Genomic DNA, 15,473 nt, shown 5'->3' on the forward strand with positions numbered 1-15,473 from the left:
AGTTGTAGTCCAACAGCAGCTGGAGATCCAAGTTTGGGAAACCCTGTATGAACTTAATATACCTCTTCCTCCCTGAACTTAAAAGCCCCAAACGCTACACAGGACAGCTGGCAACCCTGCCCTGCGCTTTCTGAATCGGCATGGCGACCCTGTGAGGCAGCCTCTCTCAACCTTGGTTCCCCAGATATTGCTGGACTACAACTCCCATCATCCCTAGCGGCCGAGGGTGACGGGAGTTGTAGTCCAGCAACGACACTTGAGGGTGCTCCGTTTGAAACCGTGAGGTGGGGGAAAGGAAAGCGCGCGCAGGAGAAAGCGGCGTCGGCCTTCCGTCCCGCCCCTCACACAGCGCTACACGTGAAGCGCGGCGGCTCGGCCCACCCACTCGAGCGCGGCGGTTGGCTGGGCCGCGCTAGGCCGCGAGGAGGGGGCCGGGCCGCCTAGGCCTTTCCTGACTGGCGCAGGCGGCGCTCGTGACGGGAAGGCGGAGGCCCGGACCCGCCTCGTCCCCGCCCTCCTCGCCTGCCTTTCCTGCGACTCCTCTTTCCCGTCTGTGCCGACGCCGCTGACTAACCTTCGCCGGCCTCCCTCAGCCGGGTCGCCTCCTCCGTGGTGCTGCCGCGGCGCGTTAGGCTTCCGCCCGAGCCCTCTTTCTGAGGTGAGAGAGGCCTGCCTTCTCTCCCCCCCCCCGGCTCTTTGGGAAGAAGAAAAGCCCCCCGGCCTGCGATAGAAGCTCCGTCCGGGCAGGCAAGCTGGCTTCCGACGACGACGACGACGGCGCCGTTGCTGCCGCCATGCAGCCCTGCGCCACGACGGGCGGCTCCAGCGACAAGAAAAGGTGCGGGTCTGGGCGGCACCGCTCGCCTCCTTCACACGCCCCCCGCTCCTGGTTTCGGGAAGAGGGCCGGCCCGTCTTTGCCTGCTTGCTTGCTTACCCCGATAATATTTAGTATTATTCGTATTGTTTTGTGCCCCCGGAAGCTGAGCGCGCGCGGAGTGGATGGTGGAAGGACAAAAATCCCCTTCCCTCTCTTTCTCTCTTGCTTTCCCACCAGCCTTTCTCCTCCTGTTCTCCCTCCAAGTCAGGCCATTGGGGAAATAATAATAATAATAATAATAATAATAATAATAATAATAATAATAATATGCTTTCTTCCCACATCCAAATTCTCTTCTCTTCTCTCCCGGCCCCGCCGCCGTCTAAATCTGGTTTCTCCTGTTCAAGGTTTCGGATCCCTCTTTATTATCGTTCTCTCTTCTTTTTTATACTTAGCTGGGCTTCAAAGAAGATGCTTTGCCATTTTGCAAAAGCGGGGAGGGGGCGTCTTGGGACGCTCCTTCCATCAGGGTGTTTTTTCTTCTTTTTGGCATCCTTCCTCCAGGGCCCTCTCATCATTTACCTTCTCCATCTACTATTATCATTATTATTATTATTATTATTATTATTATTATTATTATTATTATATTTTATTTTATTTTATAACGTAGCAAATCTAGCAGAGAAAAAGTGTGTGAGAGAGAATAGAGTTACTCCCTACCCCTTTATGTCCTTTCTGTGTGTGTGTGTTCTTGGCAGCGCCCCTTCTTTTCTCCCCCCCCCTTTGTTCTTATCTTAATCCACCCCCCTGCCTCTTTTCTCATTCCTCCTGCTTCCCCATCCTTTCTTCTCCCTGGAGGGTGTTTCACTCTTTCTCCTCTTCTTCTTTCTCTCTCTCTCCCTTCTCTCTCCCTCCCCCCCTCTTCCAAAGTGTCCACGTCGCCATTTTGTTGGAGGGGGTGGGGGGTGAGAGGGTTTGGGGGGGAATAAAACGAGAATCCAGGATGTAGAAAAGTGGAGGGTGCCCTTGACTTGTTAATCAGCTCAACTTTTCTTACAAGTTGAATTTTATCTTCGCTGCCTCTCCAGGGTAGACCCCCCAATATTTTGAAATTGTTGCTTTAGGCTGAATGAAAAACCTGGCTAGTTTGAAATGAGGAGACTGCAAGCATTGTGGTTGAGATGAGCAGTGTGAGTCCAGTCTCTGATTTCTTAGGCACACACAGACAGGCGAGTTATGTTAATGGTCTTTGAGTGTTTGTAGATGGATATTAGCTGGAGATGAGTCTGCCAGGGCCTGGCTGTGATTTAGAAAAAGAATGGTGCTTTGTTGTGGAGCTTTCCAAGTTCTCTGTAACCAAACCATATGGGGAAAAGTCAGTTTGAGGAAGATATAAAATCACTGTTGGTAAGTGGATGGAAATTCCGTGCCTTTATGTGTCTGGAAAGTGAGAGGAAAGTAATGTTTTAAAAGGCGGCTCCACGTCCTGAGACAGAACAGAAAAGTAATGTTTCTTAGGTTCATGATGTTTTCAGAAGAACAGAACTGTCTCCAGTGAAAGAGACAAACTGTTCTTTTGTATGCTGCAAAAATAATGACAATGTGCAGAGACTAAAGCATACAATTCAAATGTTCAAAAATTGTTGGAATTGTGTTTCCATTGTCTTTCAAGGACAAATGCTATGACTTTTTTCTTTTTGGTCATTTAGGGAGCATCCTGTAACAAGATCCACTGGGATGAGTGGGTTAGGATCCAGTGGACCTCTGGCTATGCTGAGAGGTTCCTGGTGTAGCTAGCTATGTTGGCTTAACTCCCTCACCCTCTGGTCAGCTGGAGGTATGTCCTTATCTCCCCCATCAAGCCTGGTGGATCTTAAGCTGGTGTAAGCTTAGAAAGAGGAGTATTCTGGGGATGTGATTGGGCCAGAACCAACGGGGTGGGGGGACATAGACTGGATCCTAAACCCATTCAGCCTGGTCAGATGACAGACATAATTTAAGTTAGCAAAAAGGGAGGGTTAACTCAAACACTACTTTAAAATAGGTAGCCGTGTTGGTCTGCCATAGTCAAAATAAAAAAATTCCTTCCAGTAGCACCTTAAAGACCAACTAAGTTAGTTCTTGATATGAGCTTTCGTGTGCATGCACACTTCTTCAGATATCTGAAGAAGTGTGCATGCACACGAAAGCTCATACCAAGAACTAACTTAGTTGGTCTTTAAGGTGCTACTGGAAGGAATTTTTTTATTATTACTACTTTAAAAGTCTGCTTTTCTTCTGCCAGGCTCAGTCACAGTAGTCGCCCCACCACTGAATGCAGTTTGGAGTATCTTTATACCAGCTTATTTTATGTAGGATTGCTCCCTTAGTCTGTTGCAGGTATAACTTAGTTTTAATTCTAAATGTTGCATTACTTGCCTAACCCTTGAGATGGAACTCGCTGAAAAGTTTAAATAACATTTACAAAATTCTCAGGGTATCCTGGAAATCACTCTTGTTTTCTGTAAATGTTAATAAAAGAGGATACAAGCACCCTTATATCAAGGGTATCATCAGATTAACTTTTTTGACCTGTGATCAAATATTTTATACCAATAATCAGTTTCTGAATCAGGGATGGGCAAACCGGCCCCAGCCAGCGTGGTGAATGGTCAGGGATGATGGGAGTTGTCAGAAAGTGCACGTTGGCTACCCCTGTTCTAGATGGTACGTATTTCCGAAGTCTTTCTCCTGTGTTCTGTAACTCCTGGTGTTGTAGTTGCTCTCTATTTGCATCAGGTTCTCTCATCTATTGCTTCAGACTACAAGAGGCAGACTTGTTCTTCTCTGTAGTGGGGATGAGTCACTGAGAATGGAGGACGCTGAGAAAGAGAAACTGCAGCTCTTTCTTTTGGCAAGGGTAGCAGAGGTTATTCCAAACACCAGAATTACCCACATATTTCCCTTAATTGCTGGTTCCCGTGGCATGTTCAGAACGAGTTGGATCTTCCTTTGGTAATTACCTTGGATTTCCAAGTGATAAGATCCTGTAGTAATTTGCAGACGTGTAGTAAGGTTTGCCATTAGATATTTGTGGAGATTGTGTGGTCATTTTTTATTATTTTTAAATTCGACACCAATCCTTTTTCTGGTGGATTAAGTTTCTTAATCTCCCATTGGCAGAAGGCAGTGTTTGTTTATATTGATAGCAATGCCATTTTTGCAATTTGAGACGGATAAATGAGTTGAAGCTGTAACATTTCTCGCTGTTTAAATGGTGTTACTGGGACTGGATAAAACACTCACTACACCGTAATACCTTCAGATCTTGGAGAAGCGTAATCTCCCTAAAATTGACCAGTGGCTAAGAAGAGGGTGGGATGTCATGGTTGTGAACAGAATTATATGCCAGAAAGGATGTGGAAAGAGAACTAACAATTCAGACTTCTCAACAAAATTGGTGGCTTTTATTATGGTTTGGAATAAAAACATTGTTTATACGACAACAATAGATATTCTTGGCATGATATAACTGGACTATATTTGTTTTAAAACAGAATGTTTGATACGATATACAACCAGATGAAAATATGCCTTTTTAAACTTTAACTCTGAGTTTGACCAAACTGTGGGAGGCAGTGGAAGACAGGAATGCCTGGTGTGCTCTGGTCCATGGGGTCATGAAGAGTCGGACACGACTAAACGACAACAAACTTTAACTGTAAATATTTATGGATACATGTACACATTTAGTTTGTATACTTGATAAGAGTGTAAATTGTATAGGTATAACTATTAGGAAGCAAAGTTTGTCTGTGTTCACGAGGATATACAGCTAATGTGCTGATCCTGTGCAAAGATTGAATTGCTTGTCTCTGATGTGTTCAAAAATACATTGTTTTAATGTCTTCATGGGATGGTCCGATATGAAATTGCCTTGCTGACTGTGGCCAGAAAGGTGATTGTGGGAAGACCACAATTTTAATGCCTGAAGGAGATCTCCTGGTGTCCACAAAGTTCCCTGGTTTAGAGGAAACAGTAGATGCATTGCAGCTCCTATCTTTAGAGAGCAGCCTTGTGTGTTGAAATCTGGTGCTACACATTCCTCTCCTGGGTCTTGGTGTGAACATTCAGCTTGTAATTAAAGAGGGTAGGTGAGAACTGTTTGCTCTTCTGTAAAGGGCTGTAGTTATTTATGCTGTTGTGGAGAGTTCTACAAAAAAACAAACAAACAACCCACCACATACAAAGGAAGGTAACTACAGATTATCTGAGAGGAAACTCTGGATTGTTTTGTAAGGTTCACAGGCATCAGTTATGTTCTCTGGAAATGCCTTTCCCCAACAATAAACTTATTTACACAAATGTAGTATGAAACCTGCAGCCCCTCTGGGTCTTGCTTGGAAGCCACATAAATGATTTCTTTATGTAAATTTCGTTAGTGTTTAAAAGGTTTCCTCATGCCCAACACACTTAATGCTGTATGTTCTATAGGTGTGTATACCACTGTGATACCACTTTAAACACTCAAGGCTCCCCCCCACAAAGGATTCTGGGAGCTGTAGTTTGCTAAGGGGGTGGAGAGTTCTTAAAGGTAAAGGGATCCCTGACCGTTAAGTCCAGACGTGGACGACTCTGGGGTTGTGGTGCTCATCTCGCTTTATTGGCCGAGGGAGCCAGCGTACAGTTTCCGGGTCATGTGGCCAGCATGACTAAGCTGCTTCTGGCAAACCAGAGCAGCGAACAGAAACGCCGTTTACCTTCCCACCGAAGCAGTACTTATTTATCTACTTGCACTTTGATGTGCTTTTGAACTGCTAGGTTGGCAGGAGCAGGGACGAAGCAACAGGATCTCACCCCGTCGCGGGGACTCGAACCGCCGACCTTCTGATCGGCAAGTCCTAGGCTCTGTGGTTTAACCTACAGCACCACCCACGTCCCTTCTATAGAGCTGGGCAAATAGCTGTTACTTTATTCTGATACTCCTTTTTTTAGCACACATCAGGACTTTCGACTCCAGGTCATTAGTGCCGGAGTGGGATGAAAGTACCGTATTTTTCGCTCTATAACACGCACCCGGCCATAACACGCACATAGTTTTTAGAGGAGGAAAATCCGTAGGCATTCCCTCCATAACACGCGCAGACATTTCCCCTTACTTTTTAGGAGGAAAAAAGTGAGTGTTATGGTTCAAAAAATACGGTATATGATACAGGAGATTCAGATGTCCTTACAAACAGCTATGGGCTCCCCAGAATGGAACTCCTGTGCAAGAGGGTTTTATCCCCTTTCTCCAGTCTCTTAACCCAGGGGGTGGGAGGAAGCAGTTTGAGGGGACATATGGACAAAGTGATTTGATCAAGGAAACAACATAGGAGGAAGGGTTCTTCTCCCTCCCACTAGTGCCCCAATCCCCCCCCCCAGCTGCTTCTGATTTCAAAAAGGAAAGCTGCTCGGAACTGGTCATAGGTTTCCCGTGTTCTGCCCCATAGGCATCTCTTTGACTAAGATTGTTTGGCAAAGATATGAACACAATAGCATTTGTACTGAAGCCTAGGTGCAACTGTACTTGCTTCAGGGGTCTGATTACCTTTGCCACATCAATGCAGCTTTGAACCAGCTTTTTGCTTTCTTTGCTATCGTCTTTTGGGGGCTAGCGAATATGAGAAGTCTAAAGGGGGAAGCTGCAAACGGGAGTGTCTGACAACATTGGTTAAGCAGGGAATGATGATACTGTTGCGTTCAAAACATTTGCGGGCTTGCTGCCAAAGGCTTGTCCTTGTTTGCAGCAGCCTCCTGCCCTCTGTGGCTTCCTTCCTCAGAATTCAGGAAGCATCCAGTGGGCGAGAAGGAAAAGGCACTGGTTTCCTTGCAACCCCAGAGATGGAATTAGCTTCCGGCTTGATACTTAGCTGGGCACATGTTCTTCCTGAGGCGTTCTCCTGTTCTCGTCCATAAGAACATTAGAACTGCCTTGCTGGATTAGACCAATGTTCTGTTTCCAGTGACCAGCCCAGGGGTAGGCAACCTAAGGCCTGGGGGCCGGATGCGGCCCAATCGCCTTCTCAATCCGGCGTGTGGACAGTCCGGGAATCAGCGTGTTTTTACATGAGTAGAACATGTCCTTTTATTAAAAATGCATCTCTGGGTTATTTGTGGGGCATAGGAATTCGTTCAGTCCCCCCCCCCCAAAAAAAATATAGTCCGGCCCACCACATGGTCTGAGGGATGGTGGACCGGCCCATGGCTGAAAAAGGTTGCTGACCCCTGGACCAGCCAGATAAGAGGGCTACACCTTGCTTTGAAAATCTGCTTGTTTTAAGAGGCTAACTCTGAAAAGAATTAGTACTTCTTGGATTCAGAATCAGCTGAAAATGAAGTCTGTTTTGTGCACAGATTTAAGGGGTTGGCCTTAATCATGAATAAAGGCTAGGGGGCGAGGCTTTCCCCAGGGAAGGGTTGTGGGAGAGGAGTGTGTAATCGTAAGGGTGGCTTCAGATTTGTAACTTGCTGTTATTGAAAAGTTAGTATCACTTTTGTACTGGAAATAATTGATTTGCATTAAAAGAAAACGGAGATTAAGAGTGTGCAGCTCTCCTGCTAATAATAATAATAATAATAATAATAATTTATTATTGGTACCCCGCCCATCTGGCTGGGTTTCCCCAGCCACTCTGGGCGGCTTCCAACAAAGATGAAAAATACACTAAAATGTCACATATTAAAAACTTCCCTGAACAGGGCTGGTCAAGGGGTTTTCCAGCTTGAAGATGAGCTTTAATGATAAGGTTGTTAAATAGCCCTGTCTTTTAGAATGGACATGGGATATGAAGAGTTGTTGTGGAATTTATCTTTTGGGCACCTGGGTAGCTAACTCTGATAGAAAGAGGCTTTTGTGGCATCATTGATGCCTGCTCTACATTAAGTATTTAAAATCCATTAGAACTGCAGGTTTTAATTACCAGTATGACTTTTGTAAATTATAAATCAACAAAGACAGTGCTGTTCTCAACACCCGATATGAGACTAGATATTTACTGTACATAAAGTGGAGTGGCTTCTTTGAAACACACTGTCCCCATCTGTTCTCCAGTATCTTAGAACAGTGTATACTCTATAATCACCTATCAGATTTCCAGTTTCATATTCTGGAGCACAAGAGCTGAATTTTTTTGGTGGGTGGGGGGTGGTTCTTTTTGCTTATTGGCAAACACTTTTTGCTGATGTTTAATTTTACTGTTTGCTATTATATTCTAATGGATTATTGAATATTGCTTTATTTGATATAAGTTATTCATTTTAGAGTTATTGTGATTTTTTAATATTGGATTGTTACTATTAACTTTTGATGTTTCATTATGCTTTTATATGTTTTGGAAGCCACCCAGAGTGGCTGGGGGATAATAATAATAATAATAATAATAATAATAATAATAATTTGGAAGCTCCCAGAGTGGCTGGGGGGTAATAATAATAATAATAATAATAATAATAATAATAATAATAATAATAATAAAAATATAATGGATAGCATATAATAAGCATTTAATAATAAATAATGGATAGCATTCTTTTCATCCCTGCTTTAGTTTGAAAAATAAGCTGCTTGATGCCAGTTGTGGATTTGTGCCAAGTATGCCAGCGATCCAAAGAACTACTTTAGGCCTGCCCAAGGGTGTGGGCATGTTTTTGAATTTGAACAATGGACAACACCATATAACAAACTATCTTGAAAAGCCCTCACAATTTCAGATGCCTTTTTCTGTGTTCGTGGATGGACAAGCAGGCAGCCTGGCTGCTGTTTGAAAGGATGGATCCTTCAGTGCATGGAATTAATTTTGTGGTTGTTTGGAACTTGTAATGTGCACACACAAACACACAATGGTGAGATATGGTGAGGAGAAGGTGTCATTATGAAATCATAATTTTCTGTGCTTGAGAAACAGTAACATATGACACCTTACTTAAGAATAAACTGGCTAATAATCAAACTGATGGAGCATAGTTCCTAAATGCTAGTCCAGCCTTTCAAATTAGTCTACAAATGTTACTTGGCCTCCCTACCCAAGTTAGCCGTGGCAACTAGTTTCTTGATAATTCGTGTTCTGATGTTTGTGTACATTGAAGGTACCAGTTTTGATTACCACATGGTTACTGTTTTTAAAACTTAAATGGACCTCTTGAAGGTAGATAGCAACTACAGTACTGTTCAAATAATGTTGCAGACGTGAGGCTAGAGCTGCGAAAGAGATCTATTGTAGAAAGGCTTTGGCTCTGGAAGAAGAGCATACAGTGGTACCTCCAGAGCCCCGTTCACTTCCCAAAGCGAACGTAACCCGTGTCTGCGCATGCACAGGCCACGTTTTGGCGCTTCTGCGCATGCGCGTGATGTCATTTTGACGGTCTGCACATGTGTGCCCGGCGAAACCTGGAAGTGACGCGCTCCGTTATTTCTGGGTCGCTGCGGATTTGCCTAACCCGAAGCGTATTCATCCCGAGGTATGACTGTATTCGCGACATGTGGCTTTGGCGTCACTATAGTCCCAGCCTTTGATAAATGAAGTATGCAGTTAGTTTAGATGTGGAGAAGATTCTGGCTTAACTTTAATGTTTGCATTGCAAATTTGTGTGAGTTTTTTCTTTCATGATAATAGTTTTATGCAGTTAAATGTGACGCATTTGTTGGCTGCCGAAGGGAATGTTGATATCTAGTAGATCTACCTTGATAATTTAGGAGAGAAGTTTTGGTGATTTATTTTTTTCTTCCCAAGGAAGTTTCAAATTAGGTTATGGTAGAGTTGCAGAAAGCCGCTTAGAAATTGTGAGATTCTATTCCATTCTAAACAGTTTTGTTCTGTGTTCTAAACCAAACCATTAGAAAACGCAGTGAAGCCTAAGTAATTTAGGCTAGGGAGCAGGATTCACAATGGGTTGTTGGACTAGATAAACCTTTGTTCTGAACCAGTAGGGCACTGGAGTTTGAAAAAGCTGAAGTTTGAAAAACACTGGTTGAGTGAAGTAGGTGTTGGGAATCTGCTTGGCTCTGAGAACTTCCATAGGATTCCCAGAAACGAATCCATAAATCAATCACTGGACAGTAAATAGAGAGCTTCCTTTCAGGCATGCTGAATGGAGTATGGGATCAGTGCTTGTGTTTCCTTTCTGGCACACTTTCTAGGGCCAGCAAGGATTGGGAACCTTTTCCTGTCTAATGGCTGTATTTCCTCTTTGCCAGCCCTTGGGACACACGGATGTCAGCAGCCAAAAAAATCTGAATGTGGCCAGAGTGGGCTGAGCCATCTTTTGTGCACACAGACACATCCCTTCACTTTTCTGCAATTCACATCAACAGAAACCAAGAACATTCATTCCCTTTATTCCTCTCCTCCTGCTCAAGTCACAGCCCATACACAGGTGAAATCTCTCCTTCAGTAATCAGTTTCTCTTGTCGCTCACATTTTCTGCCCCAAGGGTCACTTGTTGAGGTTCTTGCTTGTGTTGAGTAGGGTTGAATAGCCTTGTGGGGTTTTTTATGGTATAACACTTTTCAGTGTATTTGTATTGATTTACTGGATACCTTGTTATTATTATTAATTTTTTACTTAAAGCTTTTTCAGCAATACACAATAAAGTGAAAAAAGAGAAAGAGCGCAATATATGCGCGCGCACACACACAAATGTGCGTTCACACATATATATGCATATGTATATATGCTAATACATATATGATTATTAATGATGAGCCTCTTGGGCTTGCTGATCGGAAGGTCAGCGGTTTGAATCCACGTGACGGGGTGGTCTCCCGTTGCTCTGTCTCAGCTTCTGCCAACCTAGCAGTTCAAAAGCGTACCAGTGCATGTAGATAAATAGGTACCACTGTGTCAGGAAGGTAAACGGCGTTTCCATGCGCTCTGGTTTCCGTCACGGTGTTCCACTGCGCTAGAAGCGGTTTAGTCATACTGGCCACATGAACCGGAAAGCTGTCTGTGGACAAACACCAGCTCCCTCGGAGGAGATAGTCACCTTTGACTGGACTTAACTGTCCAGGGTTCTTTTAATAACCTACTATATTCTGTATGAACTTGCTCCAAATATCAATATATTTATCCAAGCAAAGTCTGTGTCTATGAGAAATCCATTCATATGTTGCAAGTGCTGTCATGTCTTCAATCCATTGATTAAAGGAGAGCATATTTTTGTTATTCCAACTCATGAATAATACAGCTTAAAAGTTTGGCTGTGACTGAGTGGGAAGAAGGAAAATTCTCATTAGCAGAGTGCTTCAGAAATTGCTATTTTTAAGCCCCATCCAGCCCTCATCCCATATCTATGTAGACCAGCCGCGCAGAGTCTGGATTATTTACTGTATATGTAACTAAGCAGGAACTTCTTCTTACAAAGCTGTAACGTGAGTGGGGCATTTCAGGCAGCCGTGATCTCACAGCACTTCCAGAATTATTTGCAGCACTCAAAACTGATAATACAACTGAGCACTTCTGGAACTGCACAAAGAGTTAACAGCTGTTAATGCTGGTGAAAACATGATCCCACTTGTTAGTAGTTCCCCATCCTTGGTCTAGGTCATGGGTTGATAACCTGTGGTATGCAGCATTCCTGGGCAGGATGCAGGATTACGTAATCCAAGTTCACTCCTTGCATTCAGAATCAACTACTGTACATAAACACTCTACAGTGGTGCCTCGCAAGACGAAATTAATTCGTTCCGTGAGTTTTTTCGTCTAGCGAATTTTTCGTCTTGCGAAGCTCGGTGTCGGAAAAGTTTTGGAAAAGCTTCAAAAATCACCAAAAACCTCAAAAAAGGCTACCACACCGTGTTCTATGAGTTGCTCCTCGAAGTCAAGTCGCAACTGTATTAACGGTGTTAAGAAAAAGGAAACAAACTTGCAAGACGTTTTCGTCTTGCGAAGCAAGTCCATTGGGAAATTCGTCTTGCGAAGCAGCTCAAAAACTGCAAAACCCTTTCGTCTAGTGAGTTTTTCGTCTTGCGAGGCATTCGTCTTGCGGGGCACCACTGTAGTTTCTAGGGGATTTCATTTTAAACAGACATTCTGCATTTTACTCAATTGTCTAGACTTGATTGTTAAAAAATGAAAGTGTTCATTTGTTGGGACATTTGAACAACTTGCCATATGTATGTCTGCATACAATTTTTTTAATCCCTGCAAGATTAAACATGTTGCAAAGTTAAAATATGGAATGCAGAAGCTATCGGTTAGATGGCTGTTTCGTTTTTTAATGAGTAGGCAGTCATAGTTATTTAATTGTGAAGGTAGAAGATTTTAAAGGGATGGTTGTCAGTACAGTGGTACTTTGATTTAAGAACAGTCTGGTTTACGAACTCTGCAAAACCGGAAGTAGTGTCCCGCTTTGAGAACTTTACCTCAGTCTACGAACAGAATGCTGATAGGGAAGGATAAACATCTGATCTGCTCCACCCCCCAATACACAGCTAAACTTGTCAGTGGTCCTCCAAGGAGGGGATGGAAGGAACAGCTTCTGCTTGAATCAGAGAATGAAGTGTGGAGCACTAATGGAGCTTCACTGACTCTCTAGTTCTGTGATGGTACTTCCCAGTAGGAATAGCGGTATCATGGTCCTGCTGATTATTGGTATCACTCTGTAAATAAACAAACGGTGATGATAATTATAATAATTGAACTCATTTCTGACCTCTGAATTTAGGTTCATCAGGCCCTTCTTCCTTTTTATTAGTGGGATTTTTTGTTTGTTTCCACTGTAACAAGCAGCCTGACAAAGCCATCTTCACCCCTGGAAGATGGGACCCAAAGTGCTGGGCTATACTGCATCTTTCAAGGGAACTTCTCGTCAGTCTGCTTCTGTCTGTGAAGTCTGCTGAGAGGCCCTGGTACACACAGTCTCATAACATTAGCTATATATTTATACAGTGGTGCCCCGCAAGACGAATGCCTCGCAAGACTGAAAACTCGCTAGACGAAAGAGTTTTCCGTTTTGGAGGTGCTTCGCAAAACGAATTTCCTATGGGCTTGCTTCGCAAGACGACAATGCCTTGCGAGTTCCTGCGGGTTTTTTTTTCCTCCCCCCCTTCTAAGCTGCTAAGCCGCTTATCAGCTGATCCAATCAGCAGATAAGCCGCTAATAGCGCTAATCCGTCAATGGGCTTGCTTCGCAAGACAAAAAAACCGCTAGACAAAGAGAATCATAGAACGGATTCTTTTCGTCTTGCGAGGCACCACTGTAGTTTCCTCTTTGCAACCATATGAGATAGGAAGTTGACAGATAAATAACAAAGTCTTTGGAAGCTGTGTGTATGTGTTTGAGGAATACATTCACAACCTCACCAAGGTTGCCTGTGTCGTCTTTTTGAGGCTCTCTGGAATCCTAACCCGAAGAACATTTGATATGTAGTTGTTCCCTGATGGTCTCATTTTGTATTTAAGTACAAAATACATATATCCTTAAAAGCCAGAAAGAATGAAATACTGGATAAAATGCTAAGGAAAAATCAAGACAGGTAGCTGGGGGGAAAAACAGTTATAAGCCAGATAAATTGATATTTTTTGGATCAATTTTTGTTGGTGAAAATGTATGTAATCAGTTTAGTTAAAAGTAATTATTGTTGGGATATAACATGCAATAAATAAAATAACAAGCACAACAACCTTTCCATTCTACCTGACAGTTACCTGAACTCTAAAGCTTGCATACTCTTTCAGTAAACTGGTCCAGAAAAATATTACATTACCTATTTTGTGTATCTCATTCTCTGGAGTTTCAAAGGAACTCTAGTTTTTGCCACTGTACTATAATTTCTGGCGACTTACCACTTCCTCTAGGTCACAGCCCAGCCCAATACAGTAACACCTAATTTACAGGCAACTGGCGTGAAAAGAATATACAATACCAGTGAATTGTGTGGTGGTTTTCCTGAAACCAAATAACCTACAGAAGACAAATTAGTGCTGCCTCTTATTTTGTAGGCACTGAAACTTGGTTTTCTGATTATTTTGTTGAAAGCTGCTTTGAGCTTGTGTAAAGGTTGCCTGTAAATGTGTTATTTTTAAAAAAATTGTCTTGTTTACAGGGCAGCTTTTCGAGAGTTGTCTTGTTTACAGGACACATTTTTTGGAAGAATAACTTAAGTTTTGAGGTGTTAGGATAAAAGCGTAAGAGCAGTGCCTTTAAAGGGACTGCGGGGGGGGGGGGCGATAGCAGAAGGAATGTTTTCCTCTGTTTATCGAGGTGGACTATTTTGTTTGGGCATCTGAGTTGCTTGTTTTGAGGTATTCTTCAGCACTAATGTGAATACTTGCTTAATGGTGGTACATTTGTCTAATTTATAATAGTCATATAATATGATTGTATACCTCTCAAATCACCAGGAGACTTAATCCCGATGGTTGACTTCAGTGAGACCACTTTGGAGTAATTAATTTTGTGGATTGCAATCTTTTATCATTGGTTTGTGACTTGATCACTAAGCATAAATCACGAGCTGCCTTTTCATTAACCCTTCATTGCACCTGCACATTTATCTTTTTGGAATAAAACACTTAGAAGCAAAACAGTTCAGTACTCAGGCTTGAGTATCTGAAGCATTTAAAATTTAGAGTCCAGATCTTACAGCTTTGTTGTTGTTTTTTAACCTTCCCAACTGCTTCACTTACAGTGTTAGGTTTTGCAGTCCCTGGAAGCAGCTATATGATGTTGCAGGCTGGAATTATTTAGCTATACAGTATATATCAAACCTAACAATGGGAGAAGTTTTGGGACACAGTAGTACATGTGAGTTTGGTAATGTTGGTAAGTCAAGCAAATGGGGCAAGCTGTAGTTCCCAACGCTACCGCATAAGGAGTGTCAGATGTAGTATTTACTCAGCAGGAAGAAATGGCATAGGCTGTGCAAGTTCTATCCTCCATTGTTCTGTGCTCAGGCTTTCAGTTTTTGGAAAATATTCCTACTTTGTGACCAAAAATATTTGCGACTCTGATTTCTCACTGTTGAACCCTGCCCACCCCCACCCGACCCGCTCCCTTAGAAGTATACGCAGAGTCAGGTTACTGCTATTCTAGCAAACATCCTGTAAATTAAAAAAAAGGTAGTTCTCAAGAAATTTGTCTCCATCACTTACAATTTCTACTAAGGGATTCAGAAGCCACATAAGACCTTCTGTGGAATTTAAGCATGGTTTACCATGAAAGCAAAAATAAATTTTGTCATTTGACTGCAAGCATAAATATTGGATAAGGACACTGATAACTTCTTTCTCTTGGCTTTTTTCCCTGAGTTGGATTCCTGTAAGAGATTAAAACCAGTGTTAGAAACTCAGATATATAATCTAATCAACAAATGCAGCAGTGTTTCTGTGAGATGTATGTGCACACTGATTACAGCTGATTGGTTGGACAGGACTTCAGGAATATGAGTTGTCTTCTTGTTCTTTCAACTTACCAAACTGCTTTTGTACCTTTGATCTTTTATTTGTTGGGGGCTGCTAAATTTGCCATTTTATAAACTTGAAAAAGCAGACCTTTTATATGAAAGCAGATATACATGTAACCCTTGTCAATACTGTTTTTTGGATTTAAAAAATGTTTATCCTGGGAATTGTACTTCGGCTAAGTCTGAAAAACAGCTTCCATCATCATCTTTATTTATTGCATTAGCCGTGTGGC

The 15,473-nt window shown here is 42.7% G+C and overlaps 1 protein-coding gene across 1 annotated transcript in view; it reads left to right on the plus strand.

Annotated features, from left to right (window-relative positions):
• Positions 1-220: 220 nt before the first annotated feature.
• HIF1A (hypoxia inducible factor 1 subunit alpha) overlaps positions 221-15,473 on the plus strand; it is a 42,150-nt gene continuing 26,897 nt past the window's right edge. Inside the window, exon 1 of the mRNA XM_083517680.1 lies at positions 221-838. Coding sequence (XP_083373806.1) covers positions 795-838 — 44 coding nt within the window. The 5' untranslated portion in view covers positions 221-794. The remainder of the gene's footprint in view (positions 839-15,473) is intronic.

The sequence above is a fragment of the Podarcis liolepis genome, assembly GCF_965112155.1.
Source record: "Podarcis liolepis genome assembly, chromosome: 1".
Classification (NCBI taxonomy): Eukaryota; Metazoa; Chordata; class Lepidosauria; order Squamata; family Lacertidae; genus Podarcis; species Podarcis liolepis.